Source organism: Sus scrofa, chromosome 11 (assembly GCF_054392235.1).
Source record: "Sus scrofa isolate SSC_HxYL_T2T_F1_AM1 chromosome 11, Sscrofa_HxYL_maternal_Yorkshire_Landrace_v2.0, whole genome shotgun sequence".
Lineage (NCBI taxonomy): Eukaryota > Metazoa > Chordata > Mammalia > Artiodactyla > Suidae > Sus > Sus scrofa.
The window spans coordinates 74,885,938-74,911,092 of NC_139393.1; the positions used below are offsets into that span (position 1 = coordinate 74,885,938).

The 25,155-nt window shown below is 46.1% G+C and overlaps 1 protein-coding gene across 1 annotated transcript in view; it reads right to left on the reverse strand.

Annotated features, from left to right (window-relative positions):
• The window catches only part of SLC15A1 (solute carrier family 15 member 1), a gene marked incomplete at its 5' end in the record, with an annotated part of 37,756 nt that extends 12,872 nt beyond the window's left edge, over nt 1-24,884 (reverse strand). The window contains 17 exon segments of the mRNA NM_214347.1: nt 1,936-1,985; nt 3,393-3,539; nt 4,855-4,974; nt 6,860-6,941; nt 7,474-7,562; nt 7,647-7,679; nt 7,835-7,879; nt 10,764-10,853; nt 11,660-11,746; nt 16,282-16,364; nt 17,173-17,256; nt 19,038-19,128; nt 19,348-19,447; nt 22,246-22,365; nt 23,525-23,666; nt 23,769-23,850; nt 24,867-24,884. Coding sequence (NP_999512.1) covers nt 1,936-1,985; nt 3,393-3,539; nt 4,855-4,974; nt 6,860-6,941; nt 7,474-7,562; nt 7,647-7,679; nt 7,835-7,879; nt 10,764-10,853; nt 11,660-11,746; nt 16,282-16,364; nt 17,173-17,256; nt 19,038-19,128; nt 19,348-19,447; nt 22,246-22,365; nt 23,525-23,666; nt 23,769-23,850; nt 24,867-24,884 — 1,463 coding nt within the window.
• Nucleotides 24,885-25,155: the final 271 nt, after the last annotated feature.

The window sequence follows — 25,155 nt, forward strand, 5'->3', positions numbered from 1 at the left end:
AGAATCTAGGAAGACCCAGGTGACCATTATCAGCCCATTTCTTTCCAGACCTGCTAAGGCGGGATGTGTGTGTGGGTGTGAGTGTGTGTGTGTGTGTGTGTGTGAACAATTCAGAAGACAGAAAAGGTGTCAGGGGATGGACTGTGTCCCCCCCGCCCCGATTCACATGTTGAGGTCTGAACCCCCAGCCCCTCAGGATGTGCCTGTATTTGGAGACAGGGTCTTTGAAGAGGGACCATGAGGTCATTAGGTCAACTGGTGCCATCCTCAGCGGAGGAGCTGAGGACCCAGGCACACCGAGGGCCAAGACTGCCAGGTCACAGAGAGAGGACCTCGGAGGAGAGCAACCCCACCCTCACCCCGACCTCGACTTCCAGGCTCCAGAACTGCGAGGAAGCCACTTTCTGTGGGTTCAAGCCTCCCTGGCCGTGGGGCTTTGCTGTGGCCACCCTAGGAGACTAATGCAGAAGAGAACAGAGAAAGTGATGGAAGGAACCAAAAACGGAAAGGTCCCCGTGCTGGCAAGAGGAATAACATCAAATCCAGTTGGAATTATGCTGCAGAGAAATGTGAGAGCACCACGGAGAAAGAAGATAAAGCCTGGCGACGAGAAAATGAAATTGACTACAAAGACGGGCAGATGCCTTTTTTTTTTTTTTTTTTTTTTTTTTTTGTCAGCACAACTAGGTGCTAGATGCCAATAGAAATAAACCTCCAAAGTTCTGGAAGAAAACAGCAGCCAACCTCTGACCAAGTGTAAGAACAGAAAAAGACATTTTCAGGCAGGCAAGGGCTTGCAGTTTTATTTCACAGCTCCTCTTGGCAAGATAACTGAGCATAATCTGCATCAAAACGAGAAAGATGACACGGAGTCCAAGAAAGAAAAGCTAAAACCTGGGCACGCAGTGAAAATTCTATGAGGACAGTGGCCTCGAGGGACTACAGAGCCAAAGTTCAGTTCGGTCACAGAGCACGTACGTGGAAGGCTTCCAGAGAGAAGCGGATCGTTGGATCCGTTCCCTGGCTCCCCTGGGGGATAAAGGCTTGCGCTTTTCTCGACAAGAGGCCAAGGAAGTTCCAGGAAAAAACAAAAGGCATGTGAGAAAGTCTTGGTTAAATTAAAGCAGTCAAGATGCAGGACCGCTGAGTGACGCATGGAATGTTAATTAGTCCTGATATGCAGAATATTTCCTTTTGAGGATATATTTTCAAGGATATAAAGTTGGGGGGGGATAAATTAGAAGTTTGGGATTAAAATATACGCACTACTGTATATAAAATAGATGACCAACAAGGATACACTGTGTAGCACAGGGAACAATATCCTGCAATAACCTATAATGGAATAGAATCTAAAAACAGAATACCTATATTATTCTCAGTATATATATATATATATATATATATATATATATACACACACACAGATAGATAGATATACCGAATCACTTTGCTATAACCTAAAACTAACACATCACTGGCAATCAACTGTATTTCAGTAAGTTTTTTTTTTTTTTTTTTTTTAAGGCTAAAAAGTAATATTTTCTTCTTCTTCAGACTGATCACTTTTTTTCTGCTTTTTTTTAGGGCTGCACCTGCGACATATGGAAGTTCCCAGGTTTTTCTAAATGTCTTCTTTCGGAGTAAGGAAGTTCCCATCAGTTCCTGATTTGCTGAGAGTTGTTATCATGAATGGATGCTGAATTTTATCAAATGCTTTTCTGCTTCAGTTGATATGCTGTGGATTTTCCTCTTGAATTTACTAAGATGATGCGTTTTATTGATTAATTAAAAAAAATACTGAGCCAGCCTTACATTCCTGGGATAAATCCCATGCTCTCAGCTGATATCCTTGCTACAGCTGGATTTTATTATAGGTATGCATTACTTCCAGGAGAAGCTGATACAACAGAAGTTTTAAAGAAATATACATACCTGACTCCGTTTTCTCCTTTTTCAGGCTTCTGGTTAAGGCCATCCTTTACCTGAGAAAGAAAACATTTTCAAAGCTAACTCACTAGAATAAGTTCAGGTGGACATTTCAGCCTTTAAGAAGGGGAGTGATGCTGGCGTTTATCCTGGGAGTGAGGGCATAATGATGAGTTTGAGGCTCTGCCCTTAAGCCCTGGTTTTTCTTGAAGTTAACACGAGCCTCTACAGCTGCTAACGCTTGCTTTTTAGCGGTTCCACAGAATCCTGCCCTCTAAGAACTTAGGCCAAGCCATTCAACAGCTCCCTAATTAAATACATTACCATGAGGCCTTAACTCCATATTGAAGATTTAAATTTTTTTTTTTTTAATTTTTTTGTCTTTTGTCTTTTTAGGGCCGCACTCACAGCATGTGGAGGTTCCCAGGCTAGGGGTTGAAACGGAGACACAACTGCCAGCCCACACCACAGCCACAGCCACACCAGATCCAAGCTGCATCTGTGACCTACACCACAGCTCACAGCAACGCCAGATCATTAACCCACTAAGTGAGGCCAAGAATCAAACCTGCAACCTCATGGCTCCTAGTTGGATTCGTTTCCGCTTCGCCACAACAGGAACTCCCCACATTGCAGCTTTATAGAAGCTCACTTCTCCAGAAAAGTTCACTTTACAGAATACCCATAACTCCTTCATTAGGTCAACATAAGAGCTTCTTTATCTGCTGAATGGCATAACTAGATACCTATATTTTGTCATGAAGTCATTTACATGTATTTTTACTGCTTTCACCTGATGTACTATTATTCACTTTACATTTTCAGAGACTGCTCCAATTTCCCAATTACTCAGTGCAATTTGTTTAAAAAATGAATGCCACTAATGATATATTTAAAATTTTATCTCAAAAAGTCTGAGACTTCATATCCACACATATATACTGTGTGACTTATGTACACACACACACACCCCACCCCATGCCCAGTTCTTTTCAAACTTTTTAAAATTGATATTAACTCTTCTCATCCACCAGTCAAACTTTTTTTTTTTCTTTTTGGTCAATGTCTCTTGAGGGTCACACCCGAGACATATGGTGGTTCCCAGGCCAGGGGTCGAATTGGAGCTGCAGCTGCCAGCCTTCACCACAGCCACAGCAATGCCAGATCCGAGCCGAGTCTGAGACCTACACCACAGCTCACGGCAACATGGAATCCTTAACCCACTGAGCGAGGCCAGGGATCGGACCTGTGCCCTCATGGATGCTGGTCAGATTCCTTTCCACTGAGCCACAGTGGGAAGTCCCACCAGTCAAACTTTTGCTGGAAGTCAAAGGACTTGGGTCCTGGAAGAGGGACGACCTGAGGATTATCCAATATGATGCTACTCAAGACAAAGTCACAGCCCCTCAAGGCCGCCTCATCGCGCACAGTCAAGAGTTGGCTGCAGATGCCCAGCTACTTACCACTCGGTAGTGACTGGGGCCCCACACCAGAAGGGTATGGCGATGGCCCTGCTCAAAGTTGTAAGTTACTGGAGTGGCTGGTGATCCAGCAGAACTAATGTTTATACTTGTCAGTTTGTTGACGTCGAAAGTCAGAAATTCGTGTGTCTGTAACGGGGAAAAAGGACTCGTGGTTAATACCGGAGCCTTGTTTGGCACCGTGTAACTCAACAGTGCCATGCGTGCCACCTGCCATCCCAGGCCACCTTCACCCACATCCAAAAATGCCTCTGGTGGGGGGAGCTGGCAGTGGTTTTTCTCGGCCCCCGCTCTACCCCACTCTTGTGGACTCGATCCTAAAGTTGTTTCATGTTTCCGCAAGAAGTATGATTCTCATCCAGCATGTTACTTTTATTTCATTTTATGAAGATAAATGCTGTGGAAATGATTTCTACCACTGGGCAAAGAACAGCAACGGCCTGGCTGAAAATCAATCCCAAGCATTGGGATTCAAACTCTTTTCTCTCCTCCACAACGATTAGTTTGGCAAGATCTAGGGGAGAGGTTCTCAATGGTGGCTGAGCAGGAGTGAGACCAGATCAAAACCTCTGGGGCTGGGACGCTGGCATCAGAATTTTCAAAGCTCTTCGGGTGATTCCAATATAGATGTAAGGTTGAAAAGCTCTAATCCAGACCAGTGACCATCCATCCACTGTAGGGTTTTTCACCCTTGGCACTCTTGGCATTTGGGGCCAGGTAATTCTTGTTGAAGGGGGCTATGTCTCAGCATCTCTGGCTTCTACACAGGAGATGCCAACAGTACACTCTCAGTTGTGACAACAAAAACTGTCTCCCGAGATTGCCAAGTGTTCCCTGGCACTTGGGGGAAAATAGCCCTGGGGGAGAACCACTGACCCAGACCCTTGCTGTTTAAGCTGTGGTCCCCCATGCCAGCCACAGCGACATCACCTGAGAACTTATAAAAATGCAGCATTTCAGACCTACTGATCATGAATCTGCATTTTTTTTTCTTTTGTTTTTAGGGCCACACCTATAGCACATGGAAGTTCCCAGGCTAGGGGTTGAATCAGAGCTGCAGGTGCCAGCCCACACCGCAGCCACAGCAATGCTGGATCTGAGCTGCATCTGTGACCTACACTGCAGCTCATAGCAATGCCAGATCCTTAACCCCCTGAGCAAGGCCAGGGATCAAATCTATATTGTGGCTACTAGTCAGGTTCTTTCTGAGCCATAATGGGAACCCCACAAATCTGCATTTTAACAAGCTCCCGTGGCGATTCACGGCACATGAAAAAGCACACTGGTCAAGAGAAGTCAAAGTGAGATCAGGATATGAAGACATTTCACTTCTGGACTCATCTTAGGACTTAAACAAGGACCAAGATGACCAGCTTCTCCAAATCCTATTATTTTTAACTCAGGACAGAGGAGGAAAAAGAAAGTTGCATTTCCTTCTACTTACTTGAGACATCTGGTCAAGGGTCACCGTCGTTCCAGGAAAAGATACGGACATGCTGTTATTTCCTATGTTCAGTACTTTAACTTGGACTTCATTTCCTTTGGGGAAGACTGGAAGAGTTTTCTGAGCAAAATAAATAGAATTGACAGTGAGGTCTGCAGTGTCTACTGAAGATGACCTGAACCGTGGTGCCGGGGTCACCTTCCCATCTGGCCGAGGGAGGCTGTGCTGGCTGAGTCACACCAAACACCCACCATGAAGCCCAGGGACCCTCCAATCCAGCACCTCATGGCGCCCATAGAAAGCGATGCTCATTTTGACCATGGAAGCAGTAGAAGGAGCTGCTCTCGGTCCTATAGCTATAGCCACCTCCAGGTTGAAGGACGTCAGGGTATGAAGCCTAATGTCTGAGGGGTCAGAGTCACCACGAATGAATTTAGTCACCTAAATGAATATTAATCTTGTCGTGGTGCCTGAGAGCCAGTCTCCCCAGACACGGGCATCCTTACTCGCCGTTCTGGAAGCCCAGACCTCAGCCCTGGACACAGGGCTCTCCATATCCCATCACAGAGCTGTATGGTCTCCTGCCACGCGCCCTGCTCAGGGTTTCAGCCTTTTCCCTATAATGCCCTCTCTTAAATCCCCGTGTCGCTGAAGCAATCCGTGTTGATTTTAGCCCCACAATTCATGTGCTGCAAAGCTATGTCCAAGAGAAAATGGGTACCTCCCACAAGCTCACAGCAGCATCACTGACAATTGCCAAGAGATGGAAGGACCCAAATGTCCATCGGCAGATAAATGGCTAAACAAAATGTGGTCTATCCATGCGATGGAGTGTTATTCAGCCTTAAAAGGAAGGAAATTCTAACACATGCAACAACATGAATGAACCTCGACGACGTTACGCTCAGTGAAATAAGCCAGACGCAAAAGGACAAACGCGGGGTGATTCTACTTATGTGAGATGCCGAGAGCAGTCAGATTCGTGGAGACAAAAGAGAACGTTTATAGCTGGGGGGCTGAGGGGTGGGAAGGGGGGAGCTGCTGTTCAGTGGGTCAGAGTTTCAGTTTTGCAAGACGAAAGGCGTTCTAGAAACTGTACACAATGGTACGGATGCTGCTGGACAGGGTCCACTTAGAAATGGCTAAGGTGGTGACTTGAATGTTTTATATGTTTTACCACAACCAAAAATTTAAAGAGAGAAGGGGCGGGAGAGAAGGTGAAGGGAGGGAGAGGGAGACAGAGACAGAGACAGAAATAGAGAAAGAGACAGAGAACAAGAGAGATGGGGGGTGCGGTGGGGAAAGGAGGGGAGGGGGACAGGCATCGTCTACCTCTTGTCTCACGTTCTACATGACAGCTTGTTTCTAAGACCCGATTTCAGACTCACAGCATTCTGGAATCTAGTTTAGTCCCATTTTGGGTTAGCTTGGAAACGCACCACCACTAGGAATCTTTGAATACAAAAGTTGTCCCTCCATTAAAAAGTTCCCATTACAATCTTGGATGTGTGGGTTAGCTTGGAAACGCACCACCACTAGGAATCTTTGAATACAAAAGTTGTCCCTCCATTAAAAAGTTCCCATTACAATTTACACATTTTTAAAGGACGTTGTGAGTGTGGAAGCTCTTTTAACCCGTTCTCCTCTTTTAACCGGATCTCCTCTTTTAACCGGATGGTCAAAGATCAGCTTCCGCGAACTTCCCTCCCCTCCCCTCGGAACAACCGTATTACAAATGGAAACCGCCATCCAGCTTTTCTTCCATCTGAGCGCACTCTTTGGGCCCTATTCCTGGCTGTGTCCTCAGCAGTGGCAAGAACCCACAGGGCACCCTGACAGAATGGGACTATTTTGCCCAGGGGCATACGGTCCACAGCTCCAGGACTTACTTTATCAGAAAATCCCTGCCCTGCCCCCAGTCCTCTCAGTCCTGGAGAAGGACAGCTTCTGGACGCGCCCCTGGACCCACCAGGCAAGGCTACTGGAGAAGCGGCACGCGACTCACGTCAATCTCCACCTGCACGATGGCAGCTGCCACGAAAGCCATGGAAGCCAGGAACATCCCAACTGTCATCTTCCTCAGGGAGCTGGAGGGACAAGCAAGAGAGGGACCCCCAATCAGCCGCATAGAAGCGAGCGAATGGCGAACCCCCAAAGGGAGCACCGCCCTCCCATCACCCCTAACAAAACCAACCCCCACCCCAAACACACAGACTCCAAGCTTTGTCTCTTCCTCAAGACCAAGGCTAAGGAGGATAAATGCCCACAGCTTCTCACTGCCATTCGAACATTTCATTTCTGGAAACTATAGTTCGGGGATCCTTTGGCTCATAGTTAAAATCTCCATCACCTACAAGGGAGTCGTCATTAGAGGCTTTTTCAGGCTGCCATGAATAGCACTGATTTTTAAGGGCCAATTTTCAGAAACATTGGCACACAGACCTCTGACTCAAGAAGATGTCTTTGAAAACCCACTCCATACAGGGGGTTTGGGGGGGGGGAGCGAGCCGTTCTTTCCACTGAGGCTCTGGGAGCTGAGGACAGCTCATGTGCAAAGCCCTGGCAAAGCCCTGGCACTGACTGAGCCCCAGTCCCAAGCCCACACCGAGGGCCACCTACGTGAAATTCAAACCACACTTCGCGATCAGAGGATACACCACAGCATCCATGATGGGGACCATAATAACGATCAGGATGGCGTTGACGGTCTGCGGACGAAGCAGCGAGGAGCCGTTACTGTTGTCTCCCAGGGGGCTTTGATCCCTGAAAGTGACTCAAGTATTTTTTCCTACCTGCATCTGATCCGGCTGGATTTTAAGCAACCCCTAAAAAGAAGGGGGAAAACATTTCATTGCTAAGTTCACACAGAGGATCAACTGGGGTTGGAATTTACGAGAGGGAAGGAGAAAGGGGGGCAAAGGGGCTAAAACAAAGGAAATGTGACCAGGGGCTGTAAACTGTCTCCATGTCCCAAACTTACAATTTGCCCATTCATGGTCGTTGCTTGCAGTGTCCACCTGGAGCCCTTAAAAATAAATAAATTCACGGCATCATTGGAGAACGTGGGTTTTAAACATTTTGTAAGTCATTGTGGAATCTTCTCCATATCAGGAATGAAGTCCAAATTGGCAGGGGGTTCAAAAATGTGTTTCCAATATCAGGCTCATCTCCCAGCTCCATTGTGATGGTAGGTAAGAAGAAACAACTTGCATTTCTGCTCTTCAATTAAAACCACATAGTACTCCAATCCCACAGGAAGACTCTAGAAAGTACTACTCTGAGATGAGCTATCCCTTGGAAAGACAAAAATGCATTTCTGAGCTTTGCCAGGAGGCTGAATCACCTGCAAGGTGAAAGCAGCCTCACACTCTAAGGATATTTTATATACACCAGGATCAGGGTTTCAGAAACATTATTATTGTTACGAGTCTACTGTTGCAGTCTAGGCTGACCTAGAATCACCTTCAATCAAGAGAGTGATGGATTTCAACCTGGGCAGCCTAGTTATAGTCAACCTACTTTACCGTAAAAGAAGACATAGGATTGTTCAAGTTTATGTTTTATGTTCCACAGAGACCATAACACATAAATGTTTCAACATAATCTGTCACCTGCATCAGGAGGACCTCATAGAAAGTCGGGAAATATGCCACTGGCTAAGTCGTTCCTTTTTTTTTTTTTTTTTTTAAACTTTTTAGGGCCTCACCTGCCACATATGGAAATTTCCTGGCTAGGGATTAAATCAGAGCTATAGCTGCCAGCCTATGCCACAACCACAGCAATGCCAGATCCGAGCATTTCAGATGCCTGAAACCTACACCGCAGCTCACAGCAATGCTGGAGCCTTAACCCACTGAGCGAGGCCAGGGATCAAACCCGCATCCTCGTGGATACTAGTCAGGCTTGTTATTGCTGAGCCACGATGGGAATTCCGTGGCTACATTCTTAATGTTTAAGCAGTCCCTGGATACTTAGTATACATTCTCTGCTTTGATGGTCACAGCCTTGCCTGTTCAGAAGGATTAAAGGATTACGCCCAAGTCACGCAGCTAAAAGATGATGAGTGCATTTCTAGCATGAGTCTGATTCTAATAACCAGTCTCCACGCAACATGAAAAACTGCTTCTTGAGATGCATCTTACAAATAAGGAGATTAATTCTATGCTCAAGTTTTTTTTTCCCAAATATACTCTACTCTGATAATAATCTTTCCTGCACCATTAAACCATTCATGTTTGTAAACTGTTTCTTCAATTCCAGTTTTTTATCACTTTGGCTACTGAGCATCGTGCATCAGGATTTCTAACCCTATTTTGAGAAACTTCTAGATGTGACTCTTCTAGCTGCAGGAGAAAGAGCAGGACAGTGAGTCCATGATCTGTTCTAGCTTTTGATCTGGTAGGAATGACTTTGGCAGTCATTTCACCTTTCTCGACGGGCTTCTAGCCCAAGCATTCCATTCCATAATGGAAGGTATCAAGTTCTTTTCAGTTTATTTTTTAAATTTTCATTTCTTTGGTCTTTTTGTCTTTTTAGGGCCACACCATGGCATATGGAGGTTCCCAGGCTGGGGCCCAATCAGAGCTGTAGCCCCCAGCCTACGCCACAGCCACAGCCAAGTGGAATCTGAGCTGCATCTGCCACCTGCACCACAGCTCACGGCAACGCCAGATCCTTAACCCACTAAGCAAGGCCAGGGATCGAACCCGAGTCCTCATGAATACTAGTCGGGTGCGTTAACCGCTGAGCCACGAAGGGAACTCCCTGTTCTTCTCAGTTTAAATATTCTGTGGATCCCAGAAAGATAGCCTGACTTTTCCCACACTGCATCAGCAGAAAAGCTCAACTTTTGAGTGCCGCCTTGACTGGCAGGAGTCCTAGATTCTTGCATCAAATCTTTGCCACGGCTCCTTGACCTGACTCCACCTAATTGTGAACTAGACTTTGGCACTTGGCATCTGCCTCTATATGGACTGAATCCTGCGCTGCTGTGGCTGAGACCCTCAACACCCCCTGAAAGGAGCTCGGGGTGGATCAGGAGGGAGGCTCTCTGTGCTCTGGGAAAACGGGTGGACCAGGTCTTCAGGTAGATATTGGCAGGAGAAGATTTTATGAGCCCAATTCTTGCCTCTCCTCCTATCTAGAAAAGCAATAAATCCTTCTCTGTGACATCTGCTCCTGTGACTAGTGGTGGCCTTCTGCACCATGCGTGCTGGACAGCACGGACCTCCCCCTTCACCAGAACCACCCACACACTGGCCTCCCCTGCCTCTTGGAGTGGTGTTTCAGAGCGATCTGAAATGCTGCCCCCCGGGGTAGCGTCCTCACTCGGCCCCAGATCAAACTTAACTCACAACTCTCGCGTTGTGCATTTGTTTTTAGTTGACGTAACTTTCTTCATTGTTTTTGCCACATAAATGTGGATGGAACTCTCTAGAGGATTTTTTTTTTAATTAAATAAACCCGAGGCGCTCCAACAAATGACTAAATACATGAAATATAAAAAAGGAACAGGGAGTTCCTGCCGTGGCTCAGCAGTAACAAACCTGACTGGTATCCATGAGGACACAGGTTCGATCCCTGGCCTTGCTCGATGGGTTAAGGATCCGGCATTGCTGTGAGCTGTGGTGTGGGTTGCAGACACAGCTCGGATCCCGCGTTGCTATGGCTGTGGCGTAGGGTGGCAGCTGCAGCTCTGATTCGACCCCTCGCCTGGGAACCTCCATATGCTGCGGTTACAGCCCTGAAGGTGGCGGTGGGGGGGGGGGGAAATAACAGGAAGAGAACGTTGAGGACATTTTCGGGAGCTGAGTACTAAGCAAGCACAGCTTGGTACATGCGAATGCCCTGGCCACGCCCCCAGAATGTTTCCTACAATGAAGACACCCAGACACGCGGTTTCACGTTACCTGCTGGTCAAACAAAGCCCAGAACATGGGGAGCGGGATATACAGGAACATCACGCGCGTGACCATCTTGATTTGACAGATGAGCCGCTCCTGCAGTCGGGGTGAGGGGGGGACAAGTCAGCCACCACTGGGGTCACTCACAGCCATCAGGCCATGTCATCTTCAGCACGGACACATGTGCATCTAGGGACAAGCTGGGAGATGACTCATTGTTCCAAGAACCTACCTCGGGTTTTTTTAGAAAACCAAACATTCCTAAGGTCTTTAAAACATGAGTGAAAACACCAGTTCAGGAGGTAAGTTACTTGAATTTAAATGCACATTCCACTAAATGTAAACCCCACCAGCACCGCTTAGCTCTTCCACCTTCAAACTAAAGTTCCATGACCGTTATGAGATAGAACTTCTGGTAGATCAGACTGCAAGATAATCTAGGAAAAGGTGATCTTGTTTCCAGATAAATTACATCCATTGTTTATCAAATTCTTTTCTTTTTTTTTTTTTTTTTTTTGTCTTTTTAGGGCCGCACCTGTGGCATATGGAGGTTCCCAGGCTAGGGGTCGAATCAGAGCTACAGCTGCTGGTCTATACCACAGCCACAGCAACGTGGGATCCGAGCTGTGTCTGCAACCTACACCACAGCTCACGGCAACGCCGGATCCTTAACCCACTGAGCAAGGGCAGGGATTGAACCCTCAACCTCATGGTTCCTAGTCGGATTCGTTTCTACTGCACCATAACGGGAACTCCTCAAATTCTTTTCAATAGAAACAAACACTCTCACATACAGTCTTATTTAAAATGCTGATAAAGTTTATGAAGCTACAGCTGATACTTCCATCCACGTAGCTTTAGTAGTATGAATTAGGGCTATCAGAGCAATAATTGTCACTTACGTCATATTTCTCCTTGGCCCAGTCCAGCCAGTGCTCCCTCTTGGGAAACTTCTTACTCCGATGCCTAAACCTATTTTTGATGGCAAACTGAAGCAAGGAAGAAAAGTCAAATTTCAAAAGAGAAACGACTACTTTATCAGTGAAACGCATTTCAACTAAACTCCCTTTAATGGAAGGTGTACGAGAGAAGCAAAATATAAAATTGTAGACACTAGTACCGTGAGGGTGCTGAAGGTGTAAGAGGCATTTATTTCTTTTTTTTCTTTTTGCCATTTCTTGGGCTGCTCCCACAGCATATGGAGGTTCCCAGGCTAGGGGTCCAATCAGAGCTGTAGCCGCCGGCCTACGCCAGAGCCACGGCAACGCGGGATCCGAGCCGAGTCTGAGACCTACACCACAGCTCACGGCAACGCCGGATCCTTAACCCACTGAGCAAGGCCAGGGATCGAACCCGCAACCTCATGGGTCCTAGTCGGATTCATTAACCACTGCGCCATGATGGGAATTCCAAGAGGTATTTATTTCTAAGGTCTCACTAACGGCGAGTGTTTGAGCTGGGGTACAAAAAGTCATGCTGCTACCATTTTACTCTCCAAATCCTCCGGAGAGGAGTGCTCAGTAGAAATGTAACATGTGACACATCTGCAATGTAAGTTTCCTGGTAGCCATGAAACAGGTGAAATTCATTAAAACATATTTAATTTAACCCAACAAATCCCAAACAGGATCATAATAGGTAGTCAATATTAAAAAAACTAATGATGAATTTTACATTCTCTTTTTATACCAAGTCTTCAAAATCCAGGGTCTATTTCACGCTTATGCCACATTTCAATTTGGTTGCCACATTTTTATTAGAAATGTTTGATCTGTATTTGCAGTCCATAGCATTTTTGTCCATCTTTGAAAAACTCGAGTTATATACCTAAGTTGTTCCAAACATATTTAAAAGCTTTCCAATAACTGAATCGAGTATCCGTTTTTAAGAGAACCCACTGTGTATAAGACATTACATAATTTAAATGAATTTTAAGTGAAATCCAATTTAAAATTCTCTTCCCCAGTTGTACCTGCCACATTTCAAATGTTCAATCGTCACAAGTGAGCAGTGGCTACCATATTGAATAGAGAAGTTCTATACGTTATATATATATTATAGTCACGAAGGAGAGGGAGAACTCACTACGTAATTCTCAATGGAATTAGAAGAAAATAAAGGTTATAGTTAAATATAGATTAAAATATGCTAACAATGATCAGAAAAACAACCTTATCTACCACCACCCATTATAAAATTAGAGGCTTCCAAGTTTCCTTGTTAGTAAGAAGGATTTAGGAAAGCAAAAGGCAGGAGATCCTGCAAAGATGCAGCTGCAGGATGCGGCGATAGGGATGCCAGTTGGGGACCTGCATGTGACGTAAAGGCAATAACGCAAAGCTATGGGCTGACTTAGGATACTGGGAAATATTATTATTATTATTATTATTTTGCTTTTTAGGGCCACACTCATGGCATAGGGAAGTTTCCAGGCTAGGAGTCGAATCGGAGCTGCAGCTGCTAGCCTATACCACAGTCACAGCAACAGGAGATCTGAGCCACGTCTATGACTGATACCACAGGGCATGGCAACACCAGATCTGCAACCCACTGAGTGAGGCCAGGGATCAAACCCACATCCTCATGGATAGTAGTCTGATTCGTTTCCACTGTGCCACAATGGGAACCCCTGGGAATAGAAGTCTCATGACTAAGTAGCTTGAAGCTGTTCTTGTGGAGTTGAAACTAAGTCATCAGCTACTTGGGAAGGAAGGACTTGGAGAGGTCACTGGAACTGGATTTTTCCTTTCAGCCTGGAAGAAGCTTTTTGGTGGGAATGGATTTAACGTTAGCGGAAAGTTCAGGAGGAAAAGGGAAGAGCTGCAAGTTGAGAGAAAATTTTTTTTTTTTTGGCTACCCCTGTGGCATAAGGAAGTTCCTGGACTAGGGATGGAGCCTGTGCCATAGCAGTGACCCAAGCCAGAGCAGTGACAACCCTGGATTTTTAACTGCTAGGCCACCAGGGAACTCCAAGAGAATTTTTTTGATCCTCAGAGGACACGTTTATGTCACAAAGTAAAGTGCATATGTATAATTTAATGCAATAATGCCAGGAAAAGGGGACGGTAAGTGATTAAAACTATCTTAAGGCTGCTTTACATCTAAAAGATTACCCGCACTTCTAAAAAAAGAAGAGTGGCACATTTCTCCCTTATACAATGTAGATATGCCTAAAAAAGATTCCATATTTGGGAATAAAGTGATTTGACTCCATTATTTAGAGATTTCTACATGCAACATTTATTTCCTGCCTTTAAATGTGCTTGTAAAGACACATGCCACACAGGTGCCTAGGAAGAAACCACAATTCTGCATATTCCTGTATGGTTCTGAAAACAGAGATTTCTGACAGCTGCATAATATGACATAGATTTATTATAAGTTAAACACTGCTCTACTTTCAGCAGCTTGCTGGACTTCGATTTTTGTCACAAGTGTTTTTTCCTAAATATTACATTGATAATCTTTTTAAATTTTTTTTTAAAGTACAGCTGATTGGAGTTCCCGTCGTGGCGCAGTGGTTAACAGTCCGACTAGGAACCATGATGTTGCGAGTTTGATCCCCCGCCTTGCTCAGTGGGTTAAGGGTCCGGCGTTGCCGTGAGCTGTGGTGTAGGTCGCAGACGAGGCTCAGATCCCGAGTTGCTGTGGCTCTGGCGTAGGCCGGCGGCTACAGCTCTGATTGGACCCCTAGCCTGGGAACCTCCATATGCCGCAGGAGCAGCCCTAGAAAAGGCAAAAAGACAAAAAAAAAAAAAAAAAAAAAAAAAGTACAGATGATTAACAATGCTGTGCCAATTTCTTTTTTGTTGTAGAGAAAAGTGACTCAGTCATTTATATATGTGTGTGTGTATACATACATATATGTATACACATACACATCTTCTTCAGCAATATTTTCCATCATCGCCTATCCTAGGAAATTGGGTCTAGTTCCCTATGCTATACACTAGGACTTCGCTGTCTGTCCATTTGAAATGTCATAGTTTGCATCTACTAACCCCAAACTCCCCGTCCCTCCCAGTCCCTCCTCCCTCCCCTCTTGGCAACCACAAGTCTGTTCTCTATGTCTGTGAGTCTGTTTCTGTTTTGTAGATAGGTTCAATCGTGACATATTTTATTTTATTTTGCTTATTTATTACTTTGGCCACACCCATGCATATGGAAGTTCCTGGGTCAGGGATCAAATCTGACTCCAGATCCTTAACCCGCCACACCACAGTGGGAACTCCTGTGCCATATTTTAGATTCCACATTGAATATCTTCTTATATGAATCTGTATTCTTTTTTTTTTTTTTTTTTTTTTTGCTTTTTAGGGCCTCCCCTGTGGTATATGGAAGTTCCCAGGCTAGGGGTTGAATCAGAGCTGCAGCTGCCAGCCTACACCACAGCCACAGCAACACCAGATCCGAGCCACATTTGTAACCTACACCATAGCACATGGCAATGCCAGATCCTTAACCCACTAAGCAGGGCCAGGGATTGAACCCACATCCTCATGGATACTAGTCTAGTTCCTGAGCCACAATGGGAACTCAGTGCTTTTGATGCTATTTATTTTTAAAAGTTATTTTCTTAGCCATAGTTCCTAGAAGTAGATTACTGACACTTTCTTCCTTTTCTTTTTCTTTTTTGCTTTTCAGGGCCACAGGTGCAGCACATGGAAGTTCCAAAGCTAGGGGTTGAGTTGGAGCCACAGCCCAAACAACTCGGGATCTGAGCCACGTCTGCGACCCACACCACAGCCTGAGCAATGCTGGATCCTTAACCCACATCTAACCTGCATCCTCATGGATCCTCGTCGGGTTCATTGCCGATGAGCCACGATGGGAACTCCAGTTGCCCAACACTTTCTCCTGGCACTTTCCCCACCTCATGTTCCTGATTCGCACTAGGAACCCAGGCCTCTCCGTGTCTGCTTCACTGCTCCCCGACAAACATCAGACATAGTGTGTCATTTCGACAGGGGGAGAGTCCCTTTGGTTTGCTTGTCTTTCACCACGGATCTTATTTTATCAGTTTAGCAGCCATGTCCATCCCTCCCTTTTTGAGTTCTCTTCGTGTCCTCTTCCATTTGCTGAGTCTTATAAGAAAACATCAATTGGGAGTTCCCGTCGTGGCGCAGTGGTTAACAGTCCGACTAGGAACCATGAGGTTGCAGGTTTGTTCCCTGGCCTTGCTTAGTGGGTTAAGGATCCGGCGTTGCCATGAGCTGTGGTGTGGGTTGCAGACGCAGCTTGGATCCCGCGTTGCTGTGGCTGTGGTGTAGGCCGGTGGCTACATCTCTGATTCGACCCCTAGCTTGGGAACCTCCATACGCCACGTGAGTGGCCCTAGAAATGGCAAAAAAGAAGACCAAAAAAAAAAAAAAAGAAAGAAAAAACGTCAATTTATCAAAATAGTAAAGAACACTCATAAAGCGTTTAAAGGAAAGTCAAAGTTTCATTAAATTTTAATTTATAGGAGGCAGAAGGCCTGGGGTGACTAAACGTGACTGAGACAGAGGACAACTGAAATCCTTACCCCGATGCACTTGACGACTTTGGCCATGACATTACCCTGGGGCTTGAGCTTCTTGTACATTCTGCTGCCCATGACAAACACAACTGGGGAGGGCAAGAGAGATATGTTAACAGGTTGTTTGACAGAAAGCCTTGTGACCCAGAAGATGCGCTTTCACTGGAGTTACAACCTTGTTTTGGAAACACTGGGTTACTCAAAGAATACGGGTGCACTGCCCTCTCTCCCAGTTAGACAGTGCTTTTGAGTCTAATAATCACAGGAGCTCCTGAGTAATAGTGTGTTTCCATACACAAACACCGAAGCCCAGCTATCTCCTTCCCAGAACGTGGGGCAGCTCACGGACACTCGGGACAGTTATTGGAGCACAAGCTCTATCCCTCTTTCACAAAGCAGATTCATATATTATGCTACAAAGACATAGAACCCCGCTTTAATTTTCTGGTTGCAATGGCAAGAGAGTTTCTTCTTTTTTTTTTAATCTTCAGACAAAAACAGCAACTAATCTGTTAAAACTTACTTTCTTCTTTTTACAGCCCCACCTGTGGCATACAGAGGTTCCTAGGCTAGGGGTCAAATCAGAGCTGTAGCTGCCAGTCTACATCATAGCCACAACAATGCCAGATCCAAGGCACATCTGCAACCTACGCTATAGCCCATGGCAACGTCAGCTCCTTAACCCACTGAGCTGGGCCAGGGATCGAACCTGCATCATCATGGATACTAGTCAGATTCGTTTCCGCTGAGCCACAAGAGGAACTCCAGGATGGCAATTCTTTATAGTACTTACCATTACAATTTATTACATGAACTTTAAAAAATCGGGCACAACAATTAATGTGGGGGCCTGACCTGATCATAGGACTCATATTAATTCAACTGATCTCTACTCACTCAGAGATACAGCCATGAGAGCAGCAGGAACCCCAAATGCCAGTGGGTAGCAAGCCTGGGTACTGTGAATTCCACATTGTTGAACTGCAGAGAAATTATAAGATTAACATTCATTACGACAATGAGAATGCTTATCTAGTTTCCAGCTTTTTAACCCCCTAACTGATCATTACTTCTTGTTTTCACTTAATGTTCTAGACTTTTCTATTTGCCTTACTGATGTCATTGCCAGCTGAGCAAAACAGCTTTCTAGTAGAAGGAGCAGGAGACGGAGGCAGGTTCTAATCTTAACCGCTCAATACACGTCTGGTACCAGCAAAGCCAACATCGAGGGACGCCCTTATGTTCTGCAGACTTACTTAGCTGGAGATTAAAAGACCCGGATACCATGACTTGAAGCTATTGGGACTCAGTAAGTAAAACCAAAGAACCCTGGAAAATCACAACGGTGTGTTCCTCAAGTCATGCCAATCAGAAGATCATTAGTTGATCCAGGCAGGGCAGGGGGTCAACTAGCTTTTCCGTGAAGAGCCAGAGAGTGAATCTCTTAGGCTGTGGACCGGTCTCAAGTCTCCAGCCTCGCCTTTGCAGATGAAAGCAGCTGCATCCACAGGGTCTCGTCCAAATCTCTGAACTTGGCCTGTGGGCCAGACTCTCCCAACTCCTGACTGAAGATCTATTTGATCTCTGACATTCTAGCATCGCTAGGGGAAAAATGAAGACTCTGGAAGGCGCAACAGAAATTCCTGGACAGCCTTTCTCTGGGGTGCTGGGGCCTCATCTGAGCCGAAAGGGGTTTGACTTGGTCTTTCGCCAGCTGTTTCCCAATTCTGCAGAGAAAAGCCAAGGAGTAGAAAACTATAGGCGTGCAAATGTTTCCTCTCCACGGTTGTCCCAGGGATTCCTGCTAATAGCAAGGCAAAATAATTCCACCCCCCCCCCCAATAAAGAACATAACTCTGTTAGCCAAATCCTTACTTGAACTGACTGGAGCAGCTTTCCAGTTTCCCCATTAACTAATAAGTTATACAAAACCTAGGTGACACGCTCATTTTCTATGAGAGCCATTGATTTCTTCTTAAAAATTACCCTGGGGGAGGTTAGGGGAGGTGAAGGGAGGTGAGGACACCTAACGTAAAAATAAAAGCTAGTATGTTTTTATACAAAGCCCACTGGAATGGGGCATAAGTGTTATCGTCAAACTACTACCCTAGGCAGAAATACAAACCCTCCCCACATTATCTTATTTCTTAATTTATTCCCACTTGAAGTGTGGACACCACGATATTGTTTTGATCTAATATATCCCCACATATTCCCTTCCACATGGGAAGTTCATAAACTCTCAGGGGAGTGCTAGCAAGCACTAAAAATCTGAGCGCTGCCGATAGCTGCTGCCTCCTCCTCTTTCTTGGGCCAGTTCTCTTAGAAATACCTGAGATGATAGGAAAGCAAAGAAACCCCTGCCGCTAATTTCTTCCTAAGTCACTGAATGTCACCGGGGAGTGAAGCTGGCAGGCAAACATGTCCACTACGACCCACCCAGTATGGGTTTCAGGCAGCCTCTCATCTTATCTCTTACCATATGCATAAGGACTTTGACAAGAATTTAGAAAAATGGGTTGCTGTGCTAAGGATGGACTAGATGCTTTGGCAGTCACTGGACAAGGGATTCAAAGATCAGAAAAGGAGACAGGCCTTGAAAGAAAAGCAGCTCGCCTTCTGGATTTCACTGTGTCCTCCAGGATGTATGCGAGAGCTGAAGCCAAAAGCAGGCAGACAAACAAGGGCTCAACCACTGCACCTGACTTCTCTTCACAATTGAAAAACAAGAAAAACCAAGGTCCACTTCAGATAGTTGTTACCTCTGAGCATGGGAGTGATGATAGTAGAAAGCAAACTTCCAGCATTAATGGCCAAATAAAAGATGGAAAAAAATCGGTTTCTTTGCTTTTCCTGTAATAAAAAGGATAAGGTGTGATGACTTTGGGTCTATAGCAACTGAGCAACTGTGGCTGATGGCCTGACTTGACGTCTAGCTTAGTTCTGGGCGGTGTCTTATTTTCATGTGTATTCGAACAGCCTCCGAGGGAGAACACACTTTGTGTTGGTGCAGTTTGATTCCTGGGGCTTCACAAGCACTTACGTGGTTTCTCTGGAGACACTTGCTCTTACCTGGCCCTCTTCAAACTGATCGCCCCCAAAGGCCGACACACAGGGCTTTATCCCGCCAGTACCCAGAGCAATCAGGGCCAGGCCGATCATGGACAGCGCCCTAGGGAAAGAGGGGAGTGTTGCTCAAATGTGAGGTCCTTAGAAGCAGGAGCCTCCTTCCCAAATTTCCCTACGAGGACCGTGCACAGTGGTAAACACAGAGGAGGGATTCAACCCGTGTGAGAAGATAACTCACAGCAATGCAGTCTTGCCAGTTGAATGAAACTTGAACTCAAGGGCCTTCAAGGGCATAGCTTTATCTAATAATTTACCATCTAGAAAATTTAAAGCAATGGCTTGAATCTTGAACAAAGATTGATGTATGGAGTTCTTTCATAGCCTTATCATTTTTAGCAAAAGAATGGGTAAGAGAGATTTTAAGCACTGTCTCTGGTACAATCATAACAGACTCATGATAGTCATTAAAAAACATCAGAAAATATGATTTAATTGCAAAGCAGAATAACAGGTTATGCAGTAGGATGGTACTCGTTTGTGAAGTATGGAAGACTAGAAAAAAGTAGAGCGGAGTTCCCGTGGTGGCGCAGTGGTTAACAAATCCGACTAGGAACCATGAGGTTGCGGGTTCGATCCCTGCCCTTGCTCAGTGGGTTAACCATCTGGTGTTGCTATGAGCTGTGGTGTAGGTCGCAGACACGGCTCGGATCCCGAGTTGCTGTGGCTCTGGCGTAGGCTGGTGGCTATGGCTCCGATTAGACCCCTAGCCTGGGAACCTCCATACGCCGCAAGAGCGGCCCAAGAAAGAAAAAAGAAAAAGTAGAGCAAAAGGTTTAACATTATAACTTTTTAATAAAAAGATTATTTATAATCATAAAAGGGATTATAGATTACTTTTAAAATTTACTTTAGTATTTTCCAAGTTAACTGTGTTTTCCTCCTGATTTGAAAAAAAAAATCACTCATAGAATTTACCAACCATCATTTTATAGTTTTGTTAGTTTACAGTAGGTTGCTACAAACTTCGGGTTTTATGAGTGTGTATTCCATATCTTCTTGGTTGCTAATACTGCTTAAAAGTGCTAAAAAATAGCTTATGAAACAGACAAAGTCAGGGAAGACACTTTATGCAGAATTAATACTTTAAAAAATCATGCCTAGGAGGTCTCACTGTGGTGCAACAGGATCAGTGGTGTCTCTGCAGCTCTGGGATGTAGGTTCAATCCCTGGCCAGACACAGCAGGTTACAGATCCAGCTTTGCTGCAGCTGTGGCATAGGTTGCAACTGTGGCTCGGATCTGATCCCTGGCCCCTGAAGTCCATATGCCAAAGGACAGCCAAAAAGAAAACAAAAAGTGCTACAGTCTTAAAAAAAAAAAAAAAAAAACATTCCCATCTTCCTGGATTAACTGGCTGAAGCACCTCTGTCATCTTCTTTGCCTCTTAATACAACTTGTGTTTGGCGGTGTTACTCTAAGTACTTTAAATAAAGGACAACAAAAACACGGCCAATTGAGTATTCTATGCCATGCATTCATTGTAGGCATGTTTCAGTACTAACCTCATGAAATAAAAAATAAATCGTTAAGCTTTCTTGAGTACCTATCACTTGCCAGGCAGAATTCCAAGTTCTCTACCCGGATTAATGCACGACAGTCCTACGTGAGGCGGTACTATTACAGACGAGGACACCCGGGCAGAAGGTTGAGAAATTTGCTGAAGAGCACACAACTAGTAGGAGGCACAGCCAGAATGTGAACCTGCACAGCCTGGCTCCAAAGTCCGCGTTCATAATCGATATTGTGGATTAGAATATTGAGGCAAAGAGTAGATAAGCTGGCCCAGGTCTTCCAGCTCCTCTTTGGGATCCGGATCCTGGAAGTCTGAGCTGTAGACTGTCCTTGCACCCACTTCCCTCCAGCACAGCTCCCTGAGGGCACCCGGCGGATCTAGTCTGGACGCCAATCTAACAGACCAGAAGCCCGGAGATTGCAAATACTAATTTGAATTTCAGTGACATTTTCCCATTTTCCCATGAGATGATGTACTCACGGATCAAGGAGCCAAAGCAGAGTTTTGAACCAGAAACAAAGTAAGTCTTTATAACTTGTCGGCTTGGTCAGACTTGTCGGCTTGGCCAGACTGCTTCCCTTAACCCCACAGGGAAGCAGTCGTCAATAGCGCTTCTCATCAAGAGCGCAGAACACAGGGCTGGCACAAGTATTTATGAAACGGAGGTACTGAAGGCTGAGCAGACATGTGGTACAAGGCAGAAAACCAAAGGTACAGAGTCTGGAGGAAACCTGGTGCAATGGGCGATAATGTCCCCCGGGGGAGATGAAGATGGATACAGAGCTCGTGCCCTGACCATGCCTCCTGGGAGTGTCCCCAAGACACCAAGCCTTCGAGTGAGCCACGCCTCCGGACAACTGTTAGGACAGTGACTTACTGAAGACCCAGCTGCGAGTCCTCTACACCGATGAGGGAGGAAAGGCCTCCTTACGCTCAGAGTGAAGTTCAAGGACAAAGATTAAAAAGTAAGCACCGAAGGGCGGGAGGGATAAATGAGGAGTTTGGGGTTAGCAGATGCAAACTGCTACATAGAAAACAGATAAACAGGAAGGCCCTACTGTATAGCAAGGGAACTATATATTCAGTATCTTGTAATGGACCGTAACAAAAAAGAACATAGCAAAATACACACACACACACACACACATGCACGCACACGCATGCATACACACATGTATGTATAGCTGAATCACTGTGGCACACCAGATACTAACACAGCATTGTAAATCAACTTTCACTTCCACAAAAAATTTTTTTAAAAGGAGACGAGAGCAGCAAACAAGCAACGAGTGGGGAGACGGGGTGGGGCTGCAGTGAACATCAACTCACACGTGCACAGACATGCTGTTGGGGGTTCCGTTGTGGTCGAAGTCTGTGAGGTCATTGATGGAGCTCACGGCCATGACCACCTGTCCAATGGTGTAGACGATGGACAACGACACAATTGTCCTGCATCGAGAGAGGCCAAGAGAATCTTCGTTACCTGCACGAGCGCCGCCCACCTTTCCTGCGTCCACCTTTCCTGAGCCCGCTCGTGACAGTCCTTGTTTCTCAAACCGAGTCAATCTGATAACCCTTAGAGAGGCAGCCTGCTGAAGAATTAGCTCCCCCGCATGTAAGTACGCAGTGAAATTTTGGCGGGGTGGGGCGGGGGGGGGGCAGGCCGGGGTTGGGGGAGGTCTGTTTTCTCTTTGAACGATTTGAAAGGCTGTGTCTCCTGTTACCTCCCTACTGAAATGAGTACCTGTATCCTTAAACAGTCAGAGGTACTTATCTTGCGACTGATAACAATACTTGGGCAGGACGGGTCCATTGCTTATTTCTGAATTATATGGAGTTATTTTGAGACAGTCACCGAACAGTCCTGCCTCCGCCCATGTCAGGCATTTGGCCTGGAAGAGTCCTTCCTTCCTAGGAAACTTCCCAATGACCCCCCACCCCCACGGAGAGCACTCTTGGTGCTCTTCCCGCAGTCCTGGGGGCGAGGCCCTGTGCCCCTCCAGCAGTCTGAGCCTTTCAGCAGCTGGGGTGTTTCTAGAGGGCTTCTTTGTTCTCCAGGCCCTTAACTCCTGATGCGTCATTAACAACAGATGGGGAGTTCCCTCTGTGGCTCAGCCGTTAACGAACCCAACTAGGATCCATGAGAAAGCAAGTTTGATCCCTGGCCTCACTCCGTGGGTTAAGGATCCAGTGTTGCCATGAGCTGGGGTGTAGGTTGCAGAGGCAGCTTGGATCTGGCGTTGCTGTGGCCGAGGTGCAAGTTAGCAGCTGTAGCTTTGATTCGACCCCTAGCCTGGGAGCTTCCATAGGCCATGAGTGCAGCCCTAAAACAAAACAGAACAAAACAGACGATGTCACTTGTTACTATTTCGAGATAAGACAAGATGCTGTAAGTGTTTGGAGGAGGAAGAACTCCCCCCCCCGTGCTACCTGCATTCCTCCTGCTGACGGCCAGGCGCCACTCTGAGCTCCGGCGGTATCAGTAGGAGCAAGGACAGGCATCCTCTCCTGTGCCTTAACTCTCTGGTCCCAAGTCCCCCCTCCCGCATCCCAGAGCTTATCATTACTTAGTGGGCTGCTTGTTAACAAAGAAGCTGCCATGACTCACTTGAACTTCCCCAGCCAGGAGTCGGCGATGAGGGCTCCTAGAATGGGCGTCAGGTAGCACAGAGCCACAAAGGTGTGGTAGATGGCAGTGGACAGATTGTCATTCCAGCCGATGAAAAGCCGGAAGTACAGGATCAGGAGTGCTTTCAGCCGCAGGTGGGTGAGGGGGGAGAGGGCGACAGTTAGCAGGGGCCACGGTGACACTGGCTCCTCACGGCCCCGGGGGAAGTGTCAGAAAGAGTTACCTCTCATTCCATAGTAGGAAAACCTTTCACAGAACTCGTTGACCACGATGAAGAAGATGCTCAAGGGATAACCGAAGCAGCTCTGACAAAGAGAAACGGGCTGGGGTCAAAACAAGCTCCTCCCGGGTCCATACCCGCCAACGAGGCCGAGGGCGAAGGGCACGGAGAGCGGCTAATGCAGATTTAGTAACTTCCCAGCGACCCTCCAGAGGTGGGACGGAGAAGTTAACAAATGTTTATTTCCTTACCCTCCACGTGGAGACAGCAATGCAACAAAGCTTTTATTGTTTCGTTGTTTTATTGTTAGTCTGAGAAGGGCTATACACGCAGTGTGGAGAGTGTGGATTCGGTTCCAGACACCGAAGTAAAGCAAAAACATTGCAAGAAAAAAAGTCGCATGAGGAGTTTCCACTGTGGCTCAGTGGAAACAAACCTGACTGGTGTCCGTGAGGATGCGGGTTTGATCTCTGCCTTGCTCAGTGGGTTAAGGATCTGGCGTTGCCATGAGCTGTGATACAGGTCGCAGGTGCGGCTCAGATCCCGAGTGGCTGTGGCTGTGGCTGTGGTGTATGTAGGTCAGCAGCTGCAGCTGATTCGACCCCTAGCCCAGGAACTTCCATATGCAAAATAAATAAATAAATAAAAACAAACAAAAAAAATTCACACATGAACTTTTGGGTTCCTCAGTCCAAATAAAAGTTTTGTTTATATTGTAGTCGGTTTAGTGTACAATAGCTTTAAGTCGTAAAAAAACCAATGTACCTACCGTAACTAAAAAGTGCTTTATTGCTAAAAAACAAACAAACAAACAAAAAAAAGCTATCACCTGACAACACAGGGTTGCCTCAAACCTTCAATTTGGAAAAAAATCCAAGATCTGGGAAGCACAGTAAAACGAAGCTTGGCCCTACGCAGCATCTCCTAAAGAGAATAAATGTCACAGAGCGTCTCAGGAAGAGCCCTCGCCCAGGGGACTCGCGTGAGATGGGAGTCGCGTGAGATGCATTTTTTAAGCAAATGAAGCAGCGCTGTTAACAGGAGCAAAGCCAACTGTAAAGCTCCCATCATGAAGCTACGTGAAGGAAAAAGCTCACTCACCTGTGGCACGGACATTCCTGAAAGAGAAACAAAACGCCGCCGTTAATGTGGAGCAAGGAAATCGCTTTTTGCTGAGTCTAAGCGCAGACCCCTGACACTGCCCGGCAGTCGGAGGGAGGCTCCAGCCTGTCCCAGCCCAGTCCCGGGCCAGGCCTCTTATCCCAGCGGGGCTGGCACTGAACTTTTTAATTAGCTGCTTGGGCATTTTGGGTGTAGTCAGAACTGAGAAGCCGGGCTCAGAGAATCTGCCCAAATCATTTCCTCCTTAAAAGACTTCAAAGGCTGCCCA